The sequence below is a fragment of the Vanellus vanellus genome (assembly GCF_965231255.1).
Source record: "Vanellus vanellus genome assembly, chromosome: 3".
Lineage (NCBI taxonomy): Eukaryota > Metazoa > Chordata > Aves > Charadriiformes > Charadriidae > Vanellus > Vanellus vanellus.
Genome location: NC_138907.1, coordinates 88,140,236 through 88,162,264, shown reverse-complemented (window position 1 = coordinate 88,162,264; position 22,029 = coordinate 88,140,236). Strand labels below are relative to the sequence as shown.

General features: G+C 37.2%; 1 protein-coding gene across 2 annotated transcripts in view; it reads right to left on the bottom strand.

The window, feature by feature from the left end:
* RNGTT (RNA guanylyltransferase and 5'-phosphatase) overlaps positions 1 to 22,029 on the bottom strand; it is a gene marked incomplete at both ends in the record, with an annotated part of 198,604 nt that overhangs the window by 124,904 nt on the left and 51,671 nt on the right. For both annotated transcript variants that reach the window (XM_082481115.1, XM_082481116.1), the window contains 2 exons: positions 9,514 to 9,585; positions 16,365 to 16,500. In XM_082481115.1, coding sequence (XP_082337241.1) covers positions 9,514 to 9,585; positions 16,365 to 16,500 — 208 coding nt within the window. The remainder of the gene's footprint in view (positions 1 to 9,513; positions 9,586 to 16,364; positions 16,501 to 22,029) is intronic.

Genomic DNA, 22,029 nt, shown 5'->3' with positions numbered 1-22,029 from the left:
CTGCCTGAGACAGAAGTTGGGTTTAAGTCCACTTGGCAGTTCCTATGGGAATGACCGTTATAGACTGCAAGCTGCAGGAGACAGTTTTTCTATTTAATCATATGTTACAGTTCCTAGCACAAGAAGATAAAAGAATATTGCAAATAAAACGTGAGGTTTTTTTAAAGGCTAAAAATGCGAGAGGCAGAAAACTTTAGTAAAAATACGGAGAAAAGCTCTTTAGAGACACCTTCTAAGAACAAAAAATTTGTTTGTGGACTTTATTCTCTGGACTGTATAAAGTTTGAAATACTTCAGAGTTATTTTCATTTACAGTGCTACTTAAACTTTCAGGTCTTGCTTTGTAGTTTTTGTAGCAATTTTCATTGTTTGCTGAAAAAGCGTCACATCAGAGTAATCAAGAGTAAAACCTAAAGAACTCGAACACCTGAAAAATATAAAGGATTTAATATCATAGCAACTTCTAAAGCTGCTCTTGTCCCCGTATCTCTCTCCCAGGAGCAATACTTTGTGCCTCCTCCCCTGACAATTATACTAGCGATAATCTCCCATTCAAAAAGGTTCTCATGAGATGCACTTCATGTTAACACTTACCTTTGGGGAATAAAACAAGACCTGGCAAAATTTAATACAATCCCTTTGTTTTTATAAGATATTCTATTAAGCATTCTTTATTGTGGCAAATGTGAAAAACAAACCACATTCACTGCAATCCATAGTGCCCCCTGGGTTGGGAAGAGGAGGGTCTAACTCAGAGATGCAAGGGAAAGGAAGAAATCAGATGTATTTTTCACACAATCTAACCAGCAAGTAAACAGTCAACCTTCAAACTTATTACAATGCTAAAGAACGTTCCCCAACAATAATAGCTTATTAGATTAAAAATATATAAAATTAAGAATACAAAACCACCAAAGATATCCTAGTCAGCATGTACTAGTTATCACTCTTCAGCAATAATTTACTTTTTCTAGGCATTCTAGCAAAAGAGAGTCTTGAAATGAGAAATGCAAAAAGGCATAAAACCGCTAGTTTTCAGTTGCACTTTACTCAAGCACAAGGAGCGACAGGGAAGAAAACACAAATTATCCATTTGGAAGTTTACAGAACAGGTAAGGAGAGTTGCAAATTTTGCTGCTCAGACACACAAGTCAGGTTTTCAATGATGAATAAAAGATGATCAACAGGGAAAGGGAGTAAGGCAGGAAAGACTTCGAAAAAGACAACTAGCTAAGATGCATTTCTGTCCATCCATCTCCACAGACACAAGAGCTTCTGCCGCATCACTTCCTTATTTTGTTGATTCTCCATCTTACAAGCTCTCCAAGGCCACCATTTATTGCCCTCCCTATTCCGTAATGCTACTCTATTCATATAGCCTAAAGAATACTAACACATATTACCTGGCTGGCCCAGTTGTCCCTGCTCTCAGTAAACTGCGTTATAAAAATCAGAGCAGAAGAAAGCAATGGCCCTAGCAGCTGTGTAACCTCACAAATTCAAACAAGGGATTTGGAAGTAGAGGACAGGCTCTGGAATTAAGGTGCCAGAGCACCGCAGCTACAAGCAGTCTTAGTGCGTCTCTCCCAGTGTGACACCAGAAAGCAAAGCATGACACAATTGACTAGATGTTCTGTATTTCATGCACCTGATACCTCTTAGCTGTGATAGAATGAAGTGATATATACAGCTTTTGAGAACCTAACACACAGTAAGAGCACTGTTACAAACAGTTGGGTGCTTATTAGGTACATCTCGGCAAAAAGTAATGGAAGTAATAGAAAGGGTGTAAGAGTAAACACAAGCACGGCACCCTCATTTTCCAGGTCACTATTAGAATCACAGATTCATAGAATAGTTTGGGTCGGGAGGGACCTTTAAAGATGATCTAGTTCCAACCCCCCTGCCATGGGCAGGGACACCTTCCACTAGACCAGGCTGCTCAAAGCGCCATCTAACCTGGCCTTGAACACTTCCAGGGATGGGGTATCCACAACTTCTCTGGGCAACCTGTTCCAGTGTCCCACCACCCTCACAGTAAAGAATTTCTTCCTCATATCTACTCTAAATCTACCCTCTTACAGTTCAAAACCATTACCGCTCGTCCTATCCCTACACTCCCTGATTAGTAACAAAAGCATTTTAAATCTATATTTTGAGATGGTACCATTTGAGAAATAACCTCAGAATTAAAAGTAAGAGCAGAAGGGTCACTGACAGCTAGGGGCATTTGTAAACAGAAAAGCTGCAATTAAACGCTTGCATGTCTGAATTGTACCCTCAAAATTTTCACGGTACATTTTTAAGATAAGCTTAATAGGCTAACAAATGAGAGACAGCATGTACTGTGAGCTTTACATCACTTTAAAATGTGGCTTGTAATGGGAAAGTCAGACGTGGTAATATTTTACAGAGACTTAAAGGAAAGAATTTTCATGCATGAATTCAATGAGCACACTGGCTGTGGGCAGGATTTATGACCAGCATATCTGTTTATCATGACAAATTTTATCTAATAGCTACAGCATTGTTATGCATAATGACAACCAAAGAAATCTTGATCTTGACTTAATTTAATGCACAGAGTATTAGGAAATATAATCAAAATTCTATTGCCTTTCTAAACATTAAAATAATTATTCTTTTTCAAGCATTCAGTCTATTCTTACCATTGCAATCTGGTCTCATCAAAACTTGGCTAGAGTTTAAAAATTTAAAGGCCAGGGTTAGAAAGAAAAAGGAAAGTACTATTCATTTTCAGTGTCTTTGCTAAGAATGCATTAATTAGATCCTACATTATGCCAGTGTCACTTTTTATTATTTAACTAAGGAAAAAAATAGTTGCTTAAGTTTAGCATCTACACACCTATGTGCAGCTATTGAATATGATTTAAGAAAAAGCCTCTAAAGTCAAGGTTTCTCAGGAAGAGCTGTCTCAAAGATGACTGGAGAATGAAGACGTTCTTTTGTGGATTGTTTCTGATGAATAGGGATTTGGATTTACTTGTATTTGCTTCCGGGACTGTTAATTATTCTATTGACAGCTTCCTCTGTTACACTAGAATTACTCACCAAATTTGAACTTTTTATTCACCATTCAGGTGAAAGGTAATGCCATGCAGTCACAGTTATTATAATAATGAACTCAACTACGTACACACAAATCAGGAAGCCAAAAAGCAACAGGCATTGCAGGGGTTTAGCTCTGTACTCATCAAGACTAAACTCCATAAGGAATTAGCCCATTTTATGTTCAGAGAAATATAAAAGAATCAGATTTCATGTGTGCGGAGCACACATACAACCAGTGACATAAACGTGGACAATTACACTTTTAAAAGCCAACCATTACAGGAGCTTGACAATGGGCCCTGACAATATCCACCCGAGGGTGTTAAGAGAGCTGGCTTACGTTGTTGCAGGCCACTCTCCATAATCTTTCAGTAGTCATAGAGATCGGGGGACCTCCCAGAAGACTGGAAGAAGGCTGATGTCACCCCCATCTATGAGAAGGACTTAAAGGAGGATCCAGGAAATTATAGGCCCATCAGCAGTCTTACTTCAGTCCCTGAGAATGTTATGGAACGAGTCCTCCTGGGGGCTTATCACAAGTCAAATGAAGCACGTGATTGGGAAAAGCCAGCACGGATTCACCAAGGGCAAATCATGCTTGACAAACCGACTGCCTTCTATGACAAAGTAACCTGCTTGGTTGATGTGGGGAGAGCAGGGGACACTGTCTACTTGGATTTCTCCAAGGCTTTCAACATGGTTCCCCACAGCCTCCTCTGAGAGAAACTGATGCATTACAGTCTAGACAAGACGTCTGTGTGGTGGGTGGGAAACTGGGATACTGGGTTGCATCAAGAAGGGCATCACCAGCAGAGAGAAAGAAGTCGCTATCTCACTCTACTCGGCACTTGTCAGGCCACACCTGGAATACTGTGTTCAGTTTTGGTCCCCACTATACAAAAAAGATGTGGAAAGGGTGGAGAGGGTCCAGAGAAAAGCAACAAAGTTGATCAAAGGACTGGGAAGCCTGCCATATGAGGAAAGGCTGAGAGAATGGAATTGTTCAGCCTTGAGAAAAGGGGAGACCTTACCGCTGTGTATTTAAAGGGTAGCTACAAATAAGACGGAGACTCTCTTTTTACAAGGAGTCGCATGGAAAAGATGAGAGGTAATGGGTACAAGTCACTCCTGGGGAGATTCAGATTGGACACAAGAGGAAGATTTTTCACAATGAGAACAATCAGCCATTGGAATAATCTCCCCAGGAAGGTGATGGATTCTCCAACATCCGACATTTTTAGGATTCGGCTGGACAGAGTGCTGGGCCATCTCATCTAGACCATGCTTTCGCCAAGAAAGTTTGGACCAGATGATCCTTGAGGTCCCTTCCAACCTGATATTCTATGATTCTATGAAATAAATACATGCATTTAGAGAAATAATTTGTCATTTTTTGATGAGAAAAAGATTCTTCTTAGAAAAAAATTTCCACCTAGGTTGTAAGAAAAGATAAACTGTGTTACAATTGATCTCTACTTCTAGAAACATTTCACATGTCAAGCACGACTTGACATGATAATGACATCTTTCCCATAATAGTGCACACTATTTTCCATAGAAAAGCAGAAGTGGCATACTAGTTTTGATATTTCTTGGATCTTCCTTTATTTCCCAAAACAGAATTCTTCTGTATTTGAAGATATACTACTATTTTTTTATTTCACATTATTTCCTGTCTTTTTTACAATGTATGGAGCATTCTTGTCCTCTGCCCTAAGCCCCTAAAAGCTTATTAACGGCAGAATACCTGACATTTCACAAAACGGCACTTTCTGAACTTCAGAGAGGAAAGCCCCAAGTCTGTGAACTAGAAGACACTCTGGGTACACCTACATTCATGAACCAACATAGCAAAGGCATCATCTCTACCCCTGAAGCCACCAGCTGTCCGACCACGTTCATACTCTTACTCTCCAACGGAGAATGAAGACATCTCAGAATGCCTGCTAAGAATGGTCCCTAAACAATGTTAAACTTTAAACTATTCCTGAGAATTGCTTAAGAGCACTGTAGCCAGCCAGGGCCAAAGCTGTGCCAGGGACCATTTTAATAACTTAAAAAGAGGACAAAGTTTCAGTAACAGGACCCCACCCCTTGCACAGTTTTATTTACTAGAATAGGTGTATGCAGTCTCTCAGGGTAGGCTTTGAGAGATGATTTTATGTACTCTGAGTTGCTCTTTATAGAAAGAACTAAGCAAAGCACAAAAAGAAAAAGTAGGGATTGCTCTGCATTTCCTCAAAGAGTTGAGGTTGAAAGGTGGGCTTATTTCACTAACATGTATCTTCCTTTCTATGAATTTGATTTCAGCATGTGAGATGAAAGCAGTGACACATCAATGTCATATTTTGAGTTGCTGTTAGTAATAATGAGCATCATGATTCAGTCTGAAGATGACAACAAAAAAGATCTTTCTTAGTCTCCTAAAGAATCATTTGTTTTTCCTGACACAGGCATCTCTTGTAACACAATGGGATGTTACCACAAGCTTCTAGAAACTAGATGTCCCAGAAACAGTGATTAAAAAGAAATTAAGTCAAAGGGTTCCATCAGCATCCCTGAAGACTGATTTTTGCAGCAGCTATAGGTGATAAGGATCAGAACTCAATACAAAATTTATCATGGAAAGAGACAGCCAAGATAGATTATTTCCATGCTTTCCCTTAGAACTCCAGTATACGTCTCCCCCAGTCACTGTAATTCAATTTTTATTTTTCCTTCTTCCTAAGACTTTTTCTGTGTAGACATATAGAGTCAAATAGACAGTACATATTTCAATCAGTCTATTCTCTTAGTTTTCTTTGGTTCTTTCTAGAAGGCTTCTGTGGTTTATTCCTGACACACCACAGCAAAATTGAAAAGCTAAGTCACAATAAGCCTCACTGATAACAATGTGGATTAAAATTAATAAAAGGTAGGTCTTTTCCCACTCACTTTCTCTCATTTTTCTCCCTTACTACTTTCATTTGTTTCTATAGCCTCTACTCACTCTTAAGTTTCTGTTACCATTCTCTCCTGATGAACACATCATCCTCGTTTAAGGTGACTTCCTTACCTCTTCTGGTTCATGCTTAGGTGAAATCCTAAGTCTGAAGAAAGATCCCATGGTCTGCTGAGACACTCAGCTCCGTGATTCCACTACGTTCTCCCAAAATCATAGTATTGTACATAAAATGAAAAATGTTACTATCTGTTACTAGCAGACTGCTGCTTCTCTTAAATCTCAAACTGACATTGGTCTCTTAAACACTTCACTTTTTAAATGCCAGAGCTGCAAGGGAAAAATTGAACACAAGTATTTATAGTTTGGGATCTTTGGTTTGTAGGCTGAAACTTTAAGCGTACAGCTTTAAGAATAAACGTGTCTTCTCACAATTTCTGTTCATAAAAGCCAACAGTGGTCATGGTATTCAGTTAACATAGACAGAGAAGCCAGGCTAAGCATTTTGGGCTTTATTTAGGCATCAGTCTTCAGTCCTAAACGTCCCCTTGTTAAAAGCCAGAGAAGTACAGCACAGAACAGAGATAAGGTTGCCCTGTCTCAACTGCTACATTTCCAAACACGAATTTTAATACTATTTAACCACCCAAAACCAAGATAGTGAAGAACTAGAATAAATACAAGAATGGAATACACTGCAATTTTGAAGCATGACAATAATGCTGGCAAAATACACTGAGAATAGTTCAAAGTGATATTATGGTAAAGGACATATGGACATTTTTAATTATATATTAATTTGCTGTGATTTAAAAGTTAATTCCATAATTTTTCTGTATATATGTTAACAGCTTTCACTGTACTATTTACAGTCATCCTGAGAGGCGCAAGTTGACATATATCTTACTATAAATACATGGTGCATTCTGAAAAACTACATATTACCTCATTTTAGTACTAACTTCTGTATTTTTATGTTAGCGCTGGTCATCCCAACACACAAATTCTCAGCAGTATTAATAGTGCATTTAAGTCTTTGGGACTTCATGGGGAATTTGTAAAAGCAATATTTCAGAAGGAATATTCTGACAAAGAAAACTTTGCAAGGCTTAGCTAGTATGGGATGCTACACAAGAAAAGTAAGTTGAGCATTCGAGAATAAGGTCAGCTGAAAATATCTGTAGTCCACTAGACCTGACTAAAACATGAGGTTTGCCTCAGCAAGGTGTTCATCAACGGAGTTTGTCATATCTCTAACAGCAGAGTGTGCTGAGTCACTGTGGAGGATGAGACAGAGGACAAGGGACATGCTGGAAACCTTATAACTCACGTGATGGACTGTGAGTACAGGAACTCCACCATTCACCTTCAGAAGATACAACTACTTTCAAGATCAAAGGAGCCATGTTGAATTCCAGAGCACCTCATACAGCTGTCTGTGAGGTTGTTTGGGGGCTTTTTTTTTTTTTTTTTTTTTTGGAGTGGAGGGGTTAATTGTTTTGGGGGAATGTTTTGTTTTTAAACAGGACTGATGCTTTGTGTAATTATTTGATTTGAAGCTCTGCTAGGAAAATTTACACAAATCTAACTTATCCTTTCTTGCCAATTACAAGTTTTCAATACATTTACCTCTCTTGGTGATAAAATTCTGTTGATGACTTCTTGCCAAACCAAACATCCTCGGGTGCCCACTTTTGTAATTAGGCTTCTAAAATTAACCTAAAAACCACTGTGATTTTTAATCTCTGTAGTAGGGCCATTGCTAATGACTTCTTGCAGCTGAAGCCCTGCTTGTACTCATACTGATAACATTACTGTAATTTGTCCTTGACATTAAAGTAGTATTACATAGTAACTAACTCTTCTCTCTCATTCCCAGTGCATTTAAAAAAAAAACAAACAAACAAAAAAACCCCAAACATGCTTTAAAGCATTTACAATCCTGCGCAAAAGCAGACTTTTCCCAAACCTTAACAATCCTCTGGAAACCCTCTTATCATTTTTCCTGTTTGCCAAGTGGGATTCTTCAAGTTAAGTCTGGACACTTTGCTACAAATGAGTTTCCTCCCCTTCCACCCCAAAAAATGTTTCACCAAAATAATTATGACTTTCAGAAAGCATTATTTTACAGTATACGAATATCCCAAACTTAGGGAAGAAGGAGACTGTACACTTCTTACCTTACATTTATCTTTCAAAGGGAGAGTAACAGCAGTGAGTGGCAGGTTAGACACAAGGTGAGAGCAGAGACAAGGAACAACGTGAAGGTAAATAAACACAGAATCACAGGCAGAGGAACAAGAAAATGTAAAGGAAAAATGAGAACCCAGGAGGGGTTTTAGACGACTGTATTCTTCAGAAGTCTATAAGGAAATTTTGCTTACTGAAAAAGTCCTAATCATAGGAGGGATCCAGGAAACTAATGCTTACTCTTCAGGCAAAGTTAAAGAAAAGATCATTGAGATCACTCTATCCCAACCAAAGCCAGTATGCAATTTCTGTTTTCATAAAATTATTTAAAATATTGTTTTAAAAATATATGGTTAAACTGATCCTTCTCAAAGGACATTTTCTCTTCCTTAGACATAACAGAGAAATCACCAGAAAATGTATTTCCTAGTAAGTGGTAACAAGTGGAACATGTTGTCAAGGTTAGTTCTTCAAATAAGCTTCAGTAGGAGACCCTGCCATAAGACCCCCAGCTAACTTCAATTTCCACATATATCGTGACTTTTGGGGAAAAAACCCAAGAGATAAGAAAAAAAAATAAAAAAAAAAAATCTATCAAAGATAACATACAAGAGCCCTTTGGTGACGTTCAAACCTTTACCATATTTGAAAGCTGCTTAAAAGAAAAGAAGTTTCTCATTTTCTGCACTGTTTAACAGCTCTTTCTTGTGACCACAAAGACTTTATTCCTAGCTGTCAACAAAAGCTGCTCCTTTTCCACAACATCCACAATCTATTTCTTTTTTACATTTCTACCCTACAGCCAGTGTAAACAGGAGAGCTTGCTGCTGAGGACTTAATAGAGGACGAGTTGCCTGGTTTCAAAGAGAAATTTGAGAAAGAACTAATGGAGCAGCCTAGCAAGGAGCACTGTGATGCTCTGATAACAAATACACCAGTTATAGGCTAACTTCTCCATCCCCTCTCAATTTCCGTCATCATCATCCATCATAGAATGGATGGTAGAGGGACCTTGAAAATCATCTGCCTAAATAGTTCAAACATGCTCCAGAGATGGGAAATTTTCCAACAGTGTTTAGCAAACTGTTTCAAACCGCCATCTTTTCTTGAGCAGGTGGAAATAAATCAATGTCTATTATAAGGCTGCTTTCAATCTTAATTCTGATGCATTGCTCGTTACCGAGCTACAAAATATCCAAACACTTTTGGTGTTTAAATTTACTCTGAAGCTCTTATTTAGACAAATAAGATTAAAACAGAAATGAGAATCAATAACTAGTGATAAAAGCAATAAAGCCAGAAGTACTTACATTAAACTTAATAATGTCATATATCAAGTACCGAGGGACAACCTGTCCATTAACCTTATCGATGATCATTTCCTTAAAAGAAAAGAGAGAACATTTACATTTATTTCATGAAGACAGAAGAATGTCAACACATTTATACTTAGTGCACGTACCTGTAAGCATGATGCAATCAAACACTGGCCACATCTTTATTATCAAAAAGCTTTTACAATAGGTCAAGATTATAAAAACATTATTATGGTCTTAAATGTCTCTCATGAAGCATTCAATAAGAAGCCAGGAAGCTGTACACATTCTGATCTCCAACATTTATACACTAGTTTCCCCACAGCTTTCAAAATCACTGCCTTTCTTGAGTGACTAATGAGTTTTTAGAAACCTCAGTAAGAACTACAATCGTAAGTCAACCAAGCACTTTTGGAAATCTCACCTACAGTAAGGAGTACAACAGCAAGGAAGTAAAGAACAAGCATTAACATCCATTTTCTATGCTCACGTTGGATCTTTTCATGTTAACAGCATCCTAGGCAGCACTGACAACTGCAGTTTGCTTGAACGGTGTACTGTGACTAAACAGTAGGGTTCCTTCAAATGGAAATATCACAGATACTATACGTATCACATTAAATCATTTAACATTCAATATATACTGGTAAATCGTCTTGAAAGTATGTCAGCTAGAAGAAAGACCATTAACGACCAACATACAAACACAGAAGTGTTTCCTGAACTTAATGGTACATACAGAAATATATACATCTTACATGCTGGTGCTTACATCTGTAACTTAGGTTTCCTACAATATGAATTAGGCAGAGTTTATTAGTTTGATAAACTAATAAAAAATACTTAGTTTCATATAAATTAGTCATGATTGAAAATGGTAACAATCAACCAATCATTAGATCTTTTTCAGAGACAACTTTGCAATATTCACTTCTCTAAATGCAATCAATCTTCTCCCTGCACCCTTGCCCCACCCCACCCCCACCCCCCAATTCTTGGCTAATAAGTTAGTTGTATCAGCTAAGGACTTTTTGCTGCCAATATCAAGTTAAAATGCAAAATTCACACATACGAGATAAAACAATTGGAAAAGGTGAAAATATTTCACTATAACATTATGAAAACAAAATTGTGAGCTCAAGAATTATTCCAAAATAGAACCTTACATCAACTCTAATTAATTTTGTTTAGTTTGTTTCTTGCTCGGTCAGCAGCATTTTTGTGTTTTACAACCTTTTAACTTCTCTTAGAATCTGTAACTTCTACAAAGTAAACCCAAACAAGAGTCTCAATGTAAGACTGATTTTCAGTCTGCACACGTACCAAGCTTCTTGAGCTGTACCTAGTATTTAACTGCATTTGGCTTTGAAAAACAAGCAAGCAGTTGTAAAAACAGAATTGTTTTAAAGCAAATATAAAGCTTGAAGCATTTAAAACTAAACTAGAAGACATGAACCTGTTGATCTCAAAAACCACTGGGAACTATAAGTTGCCTACTAAGTATTTTGGAATCTCACGTTTTGTGAACACAACACTGAGATGGAGAATGGGTTTTCACAGCCAAATGCAGCATTCACAGGTGTTGTGAATGACTACCTGAAGTGACCTTACACAGCTTGCCACATCATTAGAAAAAAATATTAAATCAATGAGTAAAAAACATTCCTTTATAACATTACAATATCTTAGTCTTAACTCTAAAAATTTAGTCACTGGTGCTGTCAAATACCATTTGCAGAAAGTCTACACAGAAGTGATGTAACAAAATGCTGTTCTGTTACTTTCCAATATTTAGGTAAGACACCGGTGAGCTATCAAAGGAACAACAGATGCAACACTGCAATGCCTTCTTTGACAATAAATTTTACAACTAACTGCAAGAACTGATGGGAGTAGGTATACCCTAAGACAGAAAGAAGGCATTACGTTCAAACTTGGAAGAGTGCGTAAAGATATAAAGCAGGGGAAAATAAATAAATAAATAAATAAATAAATAAATAAATAAATAAAGGGGGGGGGGGTGGGGAAACCCACCCAGAATTCCTCATAGTAATCAGGTAACATGAATAAGAAAGTAAAACTGAAACAAAAGAATGCTACCATGTTTCTTTAAAGTTTCAACCACACTAGCAGGTGAAACAAATTTTTAAAATACATTTAACTTAACATATATTTAAGGTTTAAGGACTCGTTTCCTCAGCATGCATATTCAGAGACTCAGCTTTGATGCAAAGCTGGCATTTGTATGGAAAACCCTGCAAACATTTCAGTGCCTGGTATTACAAGATTTTATGCCTAATTTTCAAAATCTGAATCTCTGGATATTCAGTTTAAGAAGAATTATAAAATACAGCCAAGAGGACCAAAAATTATTCTTAAACCTTCTCTGGAATGTTCAGTTTTAACATAGAATTAATTTTATAAAGAAACCTTTTCTGTACTTCAGACATGTATAAACCTTTTTGACTCCATTACTGGTCAAAGTAACTTCTTTCCTCACATCCTTGCTTCTTTTCTTCTTCCCCTGCCTCTTGTTCTCTTTTCACATCCTGACTGATATCCCAGTTACCGGAACAAATAAACAATCGCACAATATGCCCTAGCAGTAGAGAAGACAAATTCCTGTGCTGCTCATCTCCATCATGACAACAACATTCACTGCTCCTTTAGTTACGGCAATACAACTGTCATAAGGCAAAAGCTGTAAAGTGATCAGAGGAACAATTCAGATCAGAAATATGCTAACATATCATTATTTAACAATCTGATTTCAGAATCTTCCTTGAAATTATGAGAATTGAAAAATACCTCAGGGAATAGACCTCAAAGTCAAGCTCATAGGCTGTTGGGAAAATGTAGTATTTGAGAAACCGATCACATTCAAACTCACTCATTCCAATCTGAGTAACTACCTGATAAGGCTATACTCAAGCCAGTTTTTAGACAACTGAAAACTTAAACCCAAAACCACTCAAATGACATGATAATAGAACACAAAAAGTATCCACAAGATGCACCAGCATCCATACAATTCCTTTTATAGACCCCATATTGATTTACAGCCACTATTGTATGTTTTAAAATTACCACTGCTGGTAAGTGTGATCTTTACCACTTATCCATTAGGTGCTAGTTTAGGTATCAGCTTAACCTGTGGGCTTGCAGAACAAGGTCCAGTGGCCAGTTTCTTCAATGTAATATGGCAAAACTGTGCTGGTGTTAATCTTTTCTTAATCTTCTGGTGCTGCAGAGCATAGTCTTACAGCATATTAGAAACAGCAACAGTGCTAAGAGATTTTAGCTGGACAAATACCAAAAGAACAATGCTAGACTGACAGATCATGGACTTTTTTCTTCTTCCCTTGAATCACACATCTAATCATCAACTTGGACTTAAAATAATCCAAAATTTAATCACAAAGCAAAGGATATCATTTTACTTGCAAAATGTATTTTTTGTTGAGACAGAGAACGGAATCAGACCTAGTCACACATCTGTTTGTTGTTCCTTTTCTTCCTGTGCCATGGCCTTGCCTTTCCTTTATCTGTTTACCTTCAACGCAATTTTAGCCACTGCTGCCTTTCAGGAATGAAAAGAGCTTTTTTTTTTTTTTTAAAATCTGTTTTGTACGAAGTGCCAGCCTCTGCAAACTCAAAAAAGTTATGCCATTTCTGAGAGAGCTTACAATTAAGTGAGGTCTGTACTGATACAAAAGCATAAATCAATTTCAATCTCGCTCTCCACTTTTGGAGTCCTTGGCCCTCCTAAGTCTTCAAGTGTGAACAATATTTTAGATATAAAATACATACAGAATTACATTAAAATTATAAGAAGTATTTCAAGCCTAAGAATGCCTGTGCATTTTCTACTCAACTGTTCCAAAGCTAAGTAGAATGCCAAGAAAGTTCCTGAAAATAACTAATTAGTTTTCTGACATGACAGGCAAAACACTTGAACAAAAAAAAAAAAAAAAATCAAAAAAATCTGTGTATTACTTCAGATAGCAGTATGGATGCAAAACACTTGGCTTCTAAAGGAATACTTCATATTATACTAGTCACCTGTAGGTAGTATTCAAATTGGCTTTAATGAGATTTGCAAAAAACTTTACTCCGTGCCAGGAGAACAATCACCACTGAAGAGCTGGAGACGAGTACAGAGTATTGCAGGAGATCTCTCATCACCCAGGACATAACTGATCATAGGAAGAACTCTTTGCAAGTAATTTCAGCCTGAAGTGAACCGTAAATGTATTTGAAATTCTCAAAGACAACCACATGAAAGGCTTACACCAGAAGCCCTAAAGCAAGTTAATAGATCACTGAACTAATGGAAATTGCCTTTATGAAAGTTTTATATACACTGTCATTCTAAATAAAGTTAGGGGAAATTACCTAATCTTTTGTATTCTTAACACAAGTAGTTGTTTTGCTGTGTGCCACTGGTACCTGTTTTGTCTTTTCTTCTTTCACATGCTTTTTAAGATTACTGTAAAGCAATGCAATTTGGGCGACCTCATTCTATACTTTCATTCTCTGAGAGAAAGCTACTTCAAGGGCAGGAAGTATGAACTACTTCAACCTGCAATTAAAGAATTAACTTCAACAGCCCTTCAGTACTAATTAGCGAAATATGTTAACACAAAACGCCAAATTTTTCTTCCTATGGATTAAAAAGAAAGGAATCATGCATATATCCAAAATGCCATTTTGCTTTCCACTTCACGAAAAAATTGGGATGAAAAAAAATCACAGTAAACTAATTTTATGCCAATAAAATGAAATACTGAAATGCACTATAACTTTCACAAAACAACAAAATAAGTGAAGTTATAGTTCATGTCCTGAGTAACTGAGAGAACTTCATTTATTCTTAAGAGACTTGAACTATAAATCTGGGAAACACAACACACCTTCTCCCACACCACACAGCCACATTTATGCACGTGTCTCGATATATGTGCATCCCTGTCTTCCACCATGTGCATATTAGCCACCCTTACTAAATCATCTGTTTTGAAATGCAAAAACAAGAGCAGCAGTTTCCCTGAAGAACAACACCTAGGATTGTACCATACGGACACCGGCAAGCCATTACTTTCTCAAGAGCCTTAGAAAGAGCAGGGAAAAAAAATAGTCCCAGGCTTTTTATCTCAACAGTATGGAACCTAATGTATGTCATTAAGAATACTATTATCACAGAATCATCAGAGTTGGAAGGGACCTCTAGAGATCATCTAGTCCAACTCTCCTGCTAAAGCAGGATTGCCTAGAGCACATTACTCAGGACTGCATCCAGGCGGGTCTTGAAAATCTCCAGGGAAGGGGACTCCACAACCTCCCTGGGCAGCCTGTTCCAGTGCTCCGTCACCCTCACCGTAAAGAACTGTTTCCGTGTATTTGAACGGAACTTCCTGTGTTCTAACTTGTGCCCATTGCCCCTCGTCCTGTCACTTGGAACCAATGAAAAGAGCCTGGCTCCATCCTCCTTCAACCCACCCTTTAGATACTTGTATGCCATAATAAGGTCTCCCCTCAGCCTTCTCTTCTCCAGGCTAAAGAGTCCCAGCTCTCTCAGCCTTTCCTCATAAGGGAGATGCTCCAATCCCTTAATCATCTTAGTTGCCCTGTACGTCATTAGGAAGCTGCCTGGCTGAAGAGGCTCCTACCAGACATGACAGCTTGTGCAACCACTTTTGAGCTGACAGCATGGCCTTTCTTACATTATGCTCTCCATTCTTCAGTGAAGCAGAGGTAGTGGAAAATATTCTATTATCTGCTCCCCTGTCTCTGAGACAATAATACATTGTTCCTTGCATTAATCATCCTCACAGATTCAATTTATATATGCTTCACATGTAAATGTGTGTTCAGGAAGATTATTCACAGAAGTGACATTTCAAGAAGGATACTAACAACAAAGGCCTGAGAAAGGAAAGAAAGTTAACAATATAATATGGTCTCCCGTATCTGAAAGGTGCATCAGGCTTTAGAAGACCAACATGGAAGATCATCTCAGACACTCAATATACTTCAGCAAGCAAGAGCGACAGCAATGTGGTGATCCTCCAACGCTACTGCAACTTAATAGGAACCTGTGTTCCTCTACACTGACAGGTGTATATATATAAAGAGCTAATGAAGTTCTTTTGCTCATCTAAAACAGGAAGGTCAAGAAAGGAGTAATCTCTTCTTGCGGCTACCATTCTGAAAAGTTTACCAAGAATACTCCAGGCCAGCCATCAAACAACAAATATAGAAGTTTTACAGCTTGTTTTACAATGAGCCTACAAATTCTATTAGCAAGTTTACATAATTAAAATTAGCATGACAACTTAAGAGGTGTTGTAGTCTTAAACAAATGTAACTAAACCATTTCTAAATGAGTCAGTAATTCAAATGAGCTGAAAATAAGGGTGACAAGCAAAGTTATCAATTCACAAAAGTCTATCAAAAGATGATGAAAATTTTACAAAATTTTAGAAATATTTACATTAACTGGATTAAATTGACCATGTTTACTGTATCAAAACATAAAGCTGTAACAAGAGATGAGATTCTGCACTTCTTTAGATTCTCTTCAAGCATCTTCTCATATTCAGAGAATGTCACCTCGATACCTTGACTTATTTCAAAGACAAACAGCTCCCCCCAGAGTAGTCATAACTTCTATTCTGTAGATAAGAAACGACTTATGCAGTGATTCCCACATTCAGACAGTGACTGAATCCATATTACTCCTGAAATTCCATGATTCACTGGTCTAGGCCTAAAAACTTGGCCTGTTTCTGAACAAAAGCAAATGGCACGGAAGTTATTACAATAATTGTATGTATGCTCCTTACCCCATCCAGAAGAGTATTTGTTAGATGTGTCCGAAGATCTTTACGAAAGGGAAATTCCAGATTAGCTACATGAAAAATTGAATTGTCTCTATCAATCATATAAACTTCATTCTTGCCATCAATCAGCATCATGTACCTGCAAAGGCAATGTTAAGATATTATACTTAGAGGTCTATCCTCTAAATCTCTACTATTTTGATTTCTACTAAGTGCTACAAAACCATTATAAAGTGGTTTCTAATAAGTGCTACAAACATTATAAAAAAGCATTTTAAAAGGAAATTTTCAGTTAGAAGTTCAGGAAAGCAGATAATTTAGTTCAATGCAATTATCACAAAGAAAATATTTCAAAGGTAAAAATTCAGAAAATATAAGTAAGTATGTTGCGGTATCCAGCTAAAACGATGCCTGCAAATCTTTTAAAAATAACAGGGGTTTTAACACTGTAAGAAATAGATGAGGCTAATTCAGTTAGATTCAGTTAAAAGATCTTTTACTCCAGTTTTTCCTTTATGAAGTAGACCAGGACTTTGCCTGGTATAAGTCTGTCGAGTTTCATTCAAAAGACACACCTTTTCCTGTCTACCACTGGCTATCTAACACTGCAGTATGGCAAAGTCCCAGCCAACTATTGAGCCGCTTGTCATTAAAACACTGACAAATTTAGCCAAGGTAGATTCCTCTTACATTACACACAAAGAAAACTCCAAAGCTTACTACACTATCACCAGCAACTTGTGAGCTTGCTTCCGTTGCAGACATCTAAATTTTCTAAAAATTTCTTTCCATTATGACAGTACTTGGGAGCACAAGTCATTCATTTAGACCTCCCTGTGCTAATCCCACAGAAGACTGCTGTATATAGGTAATATTCTATACACAAGAAAAAAAACAGTGAACAAGTAGAAAGAAAAAAAGTGGGAAAAAAGATAAAAACCACAAGTGATACTAAACAGCATGACAGCTGTAACACACCTGAATTACCTTTTTCAGGTTTTCTTTGATCTTTGCAACAGGAGTACTAAAGCAGAGTTTTAGGAAGAATAACAAGGCAGCTTCACAGACAAAGGTCTTCTCAAACTTGTGCAGCTGCCTAGAAGAGCACACCTTCTGACTGGAGAAAATCAACTGAAGAAATTTCAGCAGAAACTAGTATCAAAGGCCGGATGCAACCAGTCAACATCCTGGCAGTGAATGAGAAGTAATAAAGGTGCTGAGCATATACCATAAGCAGCTGAACGTGACGACTAGCAGCTTGAATTTGATATGGTAAAGGAAGGTAGAAACTGTTGTGGGGATCAGAAAGACGGCAAAGCAAAAAGGACCAGAAAAGTGCCTTTCTGGAACCAACAAGATGTGATTGTATTTAGTATGACCAGTGAAAAGAACAACATACTTATCAAGATGTGATTGAATGATCAGACAGGAAATATCATGCCTTAACAGCACTGCAAAAAATAAGCGTATGAGAGACAAAGCTGACATGAAGACTCAAGAGTAAGTCCAAGTTCGGTGTCTCAGTCAAACCTGAGTTATGTCAGCTTTATTAATTACCAGCTGAGCTGCTATAATCGAACTTATGCTTGATCTTGCCATAACTAACCATGTTGGTGGTCTACACCAAAACTGAGAGCGTGACTCTAAGCTGAGCTTTTTTTTTTTCCATCAATCCTTTCACTTCACCTTGCACACAGATGTGCGAAAAGCACAAGTGTTACTACAGTCCTGCTGAGAAAAGTTAAAAAAATAGAAACCCAAAAAGAAAAAAAAACACAGGATCACTACCAACTGTCAAGATAGTTCAATGGTTCTAAAAGTTCATATTTAATATTCTTGAATAGCCGCTGATATCAATAGGGAAGGGACACAAATCTTCCCAGAGCGACTAACCCATTTGGATTGCAGTACATTTTCTTTAACAGCACAGAAAAGGGAAACACTTGATTAAAAGCAAAAGATTATAGGAGTTTCACCATCCACACCAGAAAATTTTGAAAGAAAGCAAGTGTGTTTTGAGGACTCATTCAGCAAAGAACTTTTCATACTTGTAAAAGTCTTTGGATACATGGGGGGGTGGGGGAGAACAGTACTTTTCATAGTTCATCCATTTCTCCTTGGAAAGTCCTGGTTATGAAGAAATAACAAGCTATTAGTAGTATTTTCTAAAATTCACCGTTGCTTTTACTAATAATGCCCAAAGGATCTCTGCCATCAAAACAAAGCAGCAAGCATACCCCCGAAAACCCTGCAGGCAAACAGTCTACACAGGCAGCTGCCCTGTTGTCTACACAGATCCAGCCTCTAGAAAACAGTAGATCTGACTACAGGAACACAGTACTACCTGTGCATCTTAAATAAATACTTTCTTCCAGTACTATGACTATAATCATAATTCACTGTAGATCAGCTCAACTAGCATTTCTCCACACACATGAGGAATACTTTAAGATGTTACATATCAGTTAAGAAAAAAAAAACCCACAAACTTATACGAGCAGAAAAACCTAAAGTTGGGACAGAGGATTAAATCAATGCAACGTTAGGAGAGCTGAAAGCTGCACCTGAGATGCTTTATGAAAAAAAATAATTCAATATACATTCAACTAGATAACTTGGCGCCAGTTCTTTAGAAGCAAGAATAATCTACAGACAACATTCATTTTCAAGCCATGTAAATTTATTCAAAACTAAAACTAATTATAAAGAGCATGTTGTTTTTCTCTCAAAAATTAAAGAAACCATGGGGAGGGAAGAAGAGGTGTGTAAGTAACAGAGAAAAATGTATGCACACTACTTTTACAAATAAGCTTAATTGGCTACCTCAGCACTCCCGTATTCACTGCTGTTTTAAGTATACATGCTTTCATTGTAACTTCTTTCAATGACAAAATAGCATCTAATGCATCTAGAGACCTAGCACTTAAAAAAACATACTTGCATCATCACTACAAATGTAGTACAATAAGATATCTTACAACTGCTTTTAATAAAAAAACCAAACACCACAAACACTTAAAAGCTTTTTTATTCAGCCACCTAAAACATCTACAGGTTCAGGCAACATACAGAAGATTTCATCAAAATCTGTTACTCAAACACCAAAACTAAGACTAACACACCACCACTTTCTCTAAATCTTTCACTCAAAACAAAATCTGTGGAAATTTACTTAAGAGTTGGTAGCTAGATAGCCCACCAACAACTAGTGGTGAGAATCCTTCTTTTTCAAATCCCAGCAATAACATTACATCTCTTCTCCCATGATTTCTCTCTTTCTCTTTTTAAAATTTGTCACTGTTAGTTCTTTATACCATAAATTCTAAATGACAGGGAGAATGGTAATTCTTAGGACTGCATGCAAAAGATTTCCAATCAAAGATCACCCGGAATCACAATTATATCTTACTTCTAAGAGCTACTGAGAAAGAGCATGTGCTTACGTTGAAGACAAAAAAAAAAGATAATTTGGTATCAGGAAAATAAACTACCTTAATGTAGACCCGTCTGTCATGGGTGTCATCATAATATATTTGTCTAACCTAGAAGCTGAACAAATTCTCTGCAGGAGAAAGACTTTAGACTGACCCAGATATGTCTGTTTTGAAAGGGTTTTGTCGTGTTGGGGTTTTTTTAAGCTAAATGCCTCAAAACACCTACACCCCAGAATTTAATAAGCTATTAAAAAAAATCTGAATGTGGTCCAAAAAACAGAATTTGTCAAAATTCTAATTATTAGCAACACAAGACAGAAGAAATTTGATCAAGGATGGACTGACAACCAGAAGTGTTCTATGAGCAGCTGATAATTGAAAATGTGCAAGAATCAAAAGAAATATGCAACCTTGCTAAGGTTTTGGTGAAACTGAATTTATTAATTTAATGAGGGGGTTTGGTTGGTAGGTTGGTTTTGTTTGTTTGCTTGTTTAATTCAAAAAGGGTAAGTTCATCTGCTTAATGTCAGGCTTTAAGTTTTTCCAGATGACACTTCAAGATTTCTTGGAGAAGTCTTGCAGACTGTTGATCAGTACATTTCTGAATATTATTTGGATGTGCCCTGACTAGTTATATTTGAAGAAGTTAATTAAGGTATTAGCAGCATAAGCACCGGAACAGAGAGAAGGCCACTGGGCAACACCGCATAGGCGAGAAAGAACAATGATGATTTCTCAAATACATTCAATAGGAACTAAAAAGCACGTAGGAGCTTAACCATCATGAATTGTATTGCATACTGTGAACACTACTTGCTGTTACAGCTGTACATTTATTACTAATTGTCTCTATTGTGTGAGCACCCAAAAGCTCCAATTAGTAACCGGGCCCCATTGTAGCAGATTCTACGCAAGTACACAAGATGACATTGTCCCGTATCAGATGGCTCAATCTGAATTTAAAACAAGACAAGTGAATAAAAGAACAAGAGCAGAGCAGCAATAAGAGCAATAACAGAAATGCTCATTCACCTTTGATAACTAGACACAAAAACAGAGAATCGTGTTTGAACGACAAACATCACCTCTCCAAACTGCTAATCCAACCAATACAAATCAGCCAGTTTCCATTGCAACAAAAGTTCTGACAAGCAAGGTAAAGAAAAAAGGCTCATGGTGTCCACACACACTAATCTCACAGGCAGACAAAATATCTAGAGTCATAGAAATGGTAAAATCTAAGGTTTCATCAGAAGCTACTTTTCATTTACTTCTGGTCCCGAGGCAAGGTCCGTTATTAATTCTAATTGGACATTAGTATTAACACGATAATTCAGGAAATAGGATGAAAATTTCATTAGCAAAGAGGTACAGCTCTTGGCATTAGACAAGCAGATCTCCAAATCACCCACCAGAGCATTAATAACTTTAATCTTTAAACTTTAAAACACATCAACCACCAAATATCATCTTGAAAAGTTTTCTCTTGAGAAATCAAATATTTTTAGCATACCCAAATAAAGGCAACTGTTTCAAAGGCTCATTTGCCTCCACATATATCCTCTTCATGAAGTTCACATCAGCTGGGACCAAAATACATGCTAGAAGAATGATTTTATTAAACTCCCATTTTTAGTTTAGTTTGTTTGGGGGGGTGGTGTGGTTGGGAGGTTGGTTGTTGTTTTGGTTTGGGGGTTTTTTTGTTGGTTTTGGGGTTTGGGGTTTTTGTTGGTTTGGTTTTTTTAAACACAATTGTGAAGCTGACTCAAGCTACATTGAAAATTAAAACCTGATGTTTCTCTTTTATGTGGATGTTTATTATTTTTCACCATTAAAGTTGAAAGTACACTTCAGGAAAATATTATTTAAGGCAAAACAAAGCAAATTACTTGGTCTCCTTCAACCTACAGTCATTCAGAGTCAGGAACTAGAACAGAACTGTATCTCCCAAGCTCCAAATCCAATACTGCACCCACCAGAGCACGAGGCCTCTATCCTCTTTCCCAGTTTATTAGGATTCACAAAGCCAGTTTTGAAAATACTCCTTAACACAAACTCACATTCAGCATAGTGCTTGCCAAAACACATTTATGGTAAAATTGATCTCCTAGAAGTTCACAGAAGTTTTGCCACTGACTTCGATTTTATGATGTGCCTTATGTATGTTTAACTTATTTCCCTTAGCCAAAATCCCACCAACTGTCCTAGCAATAAGGTTACATAGGTTAATTTTG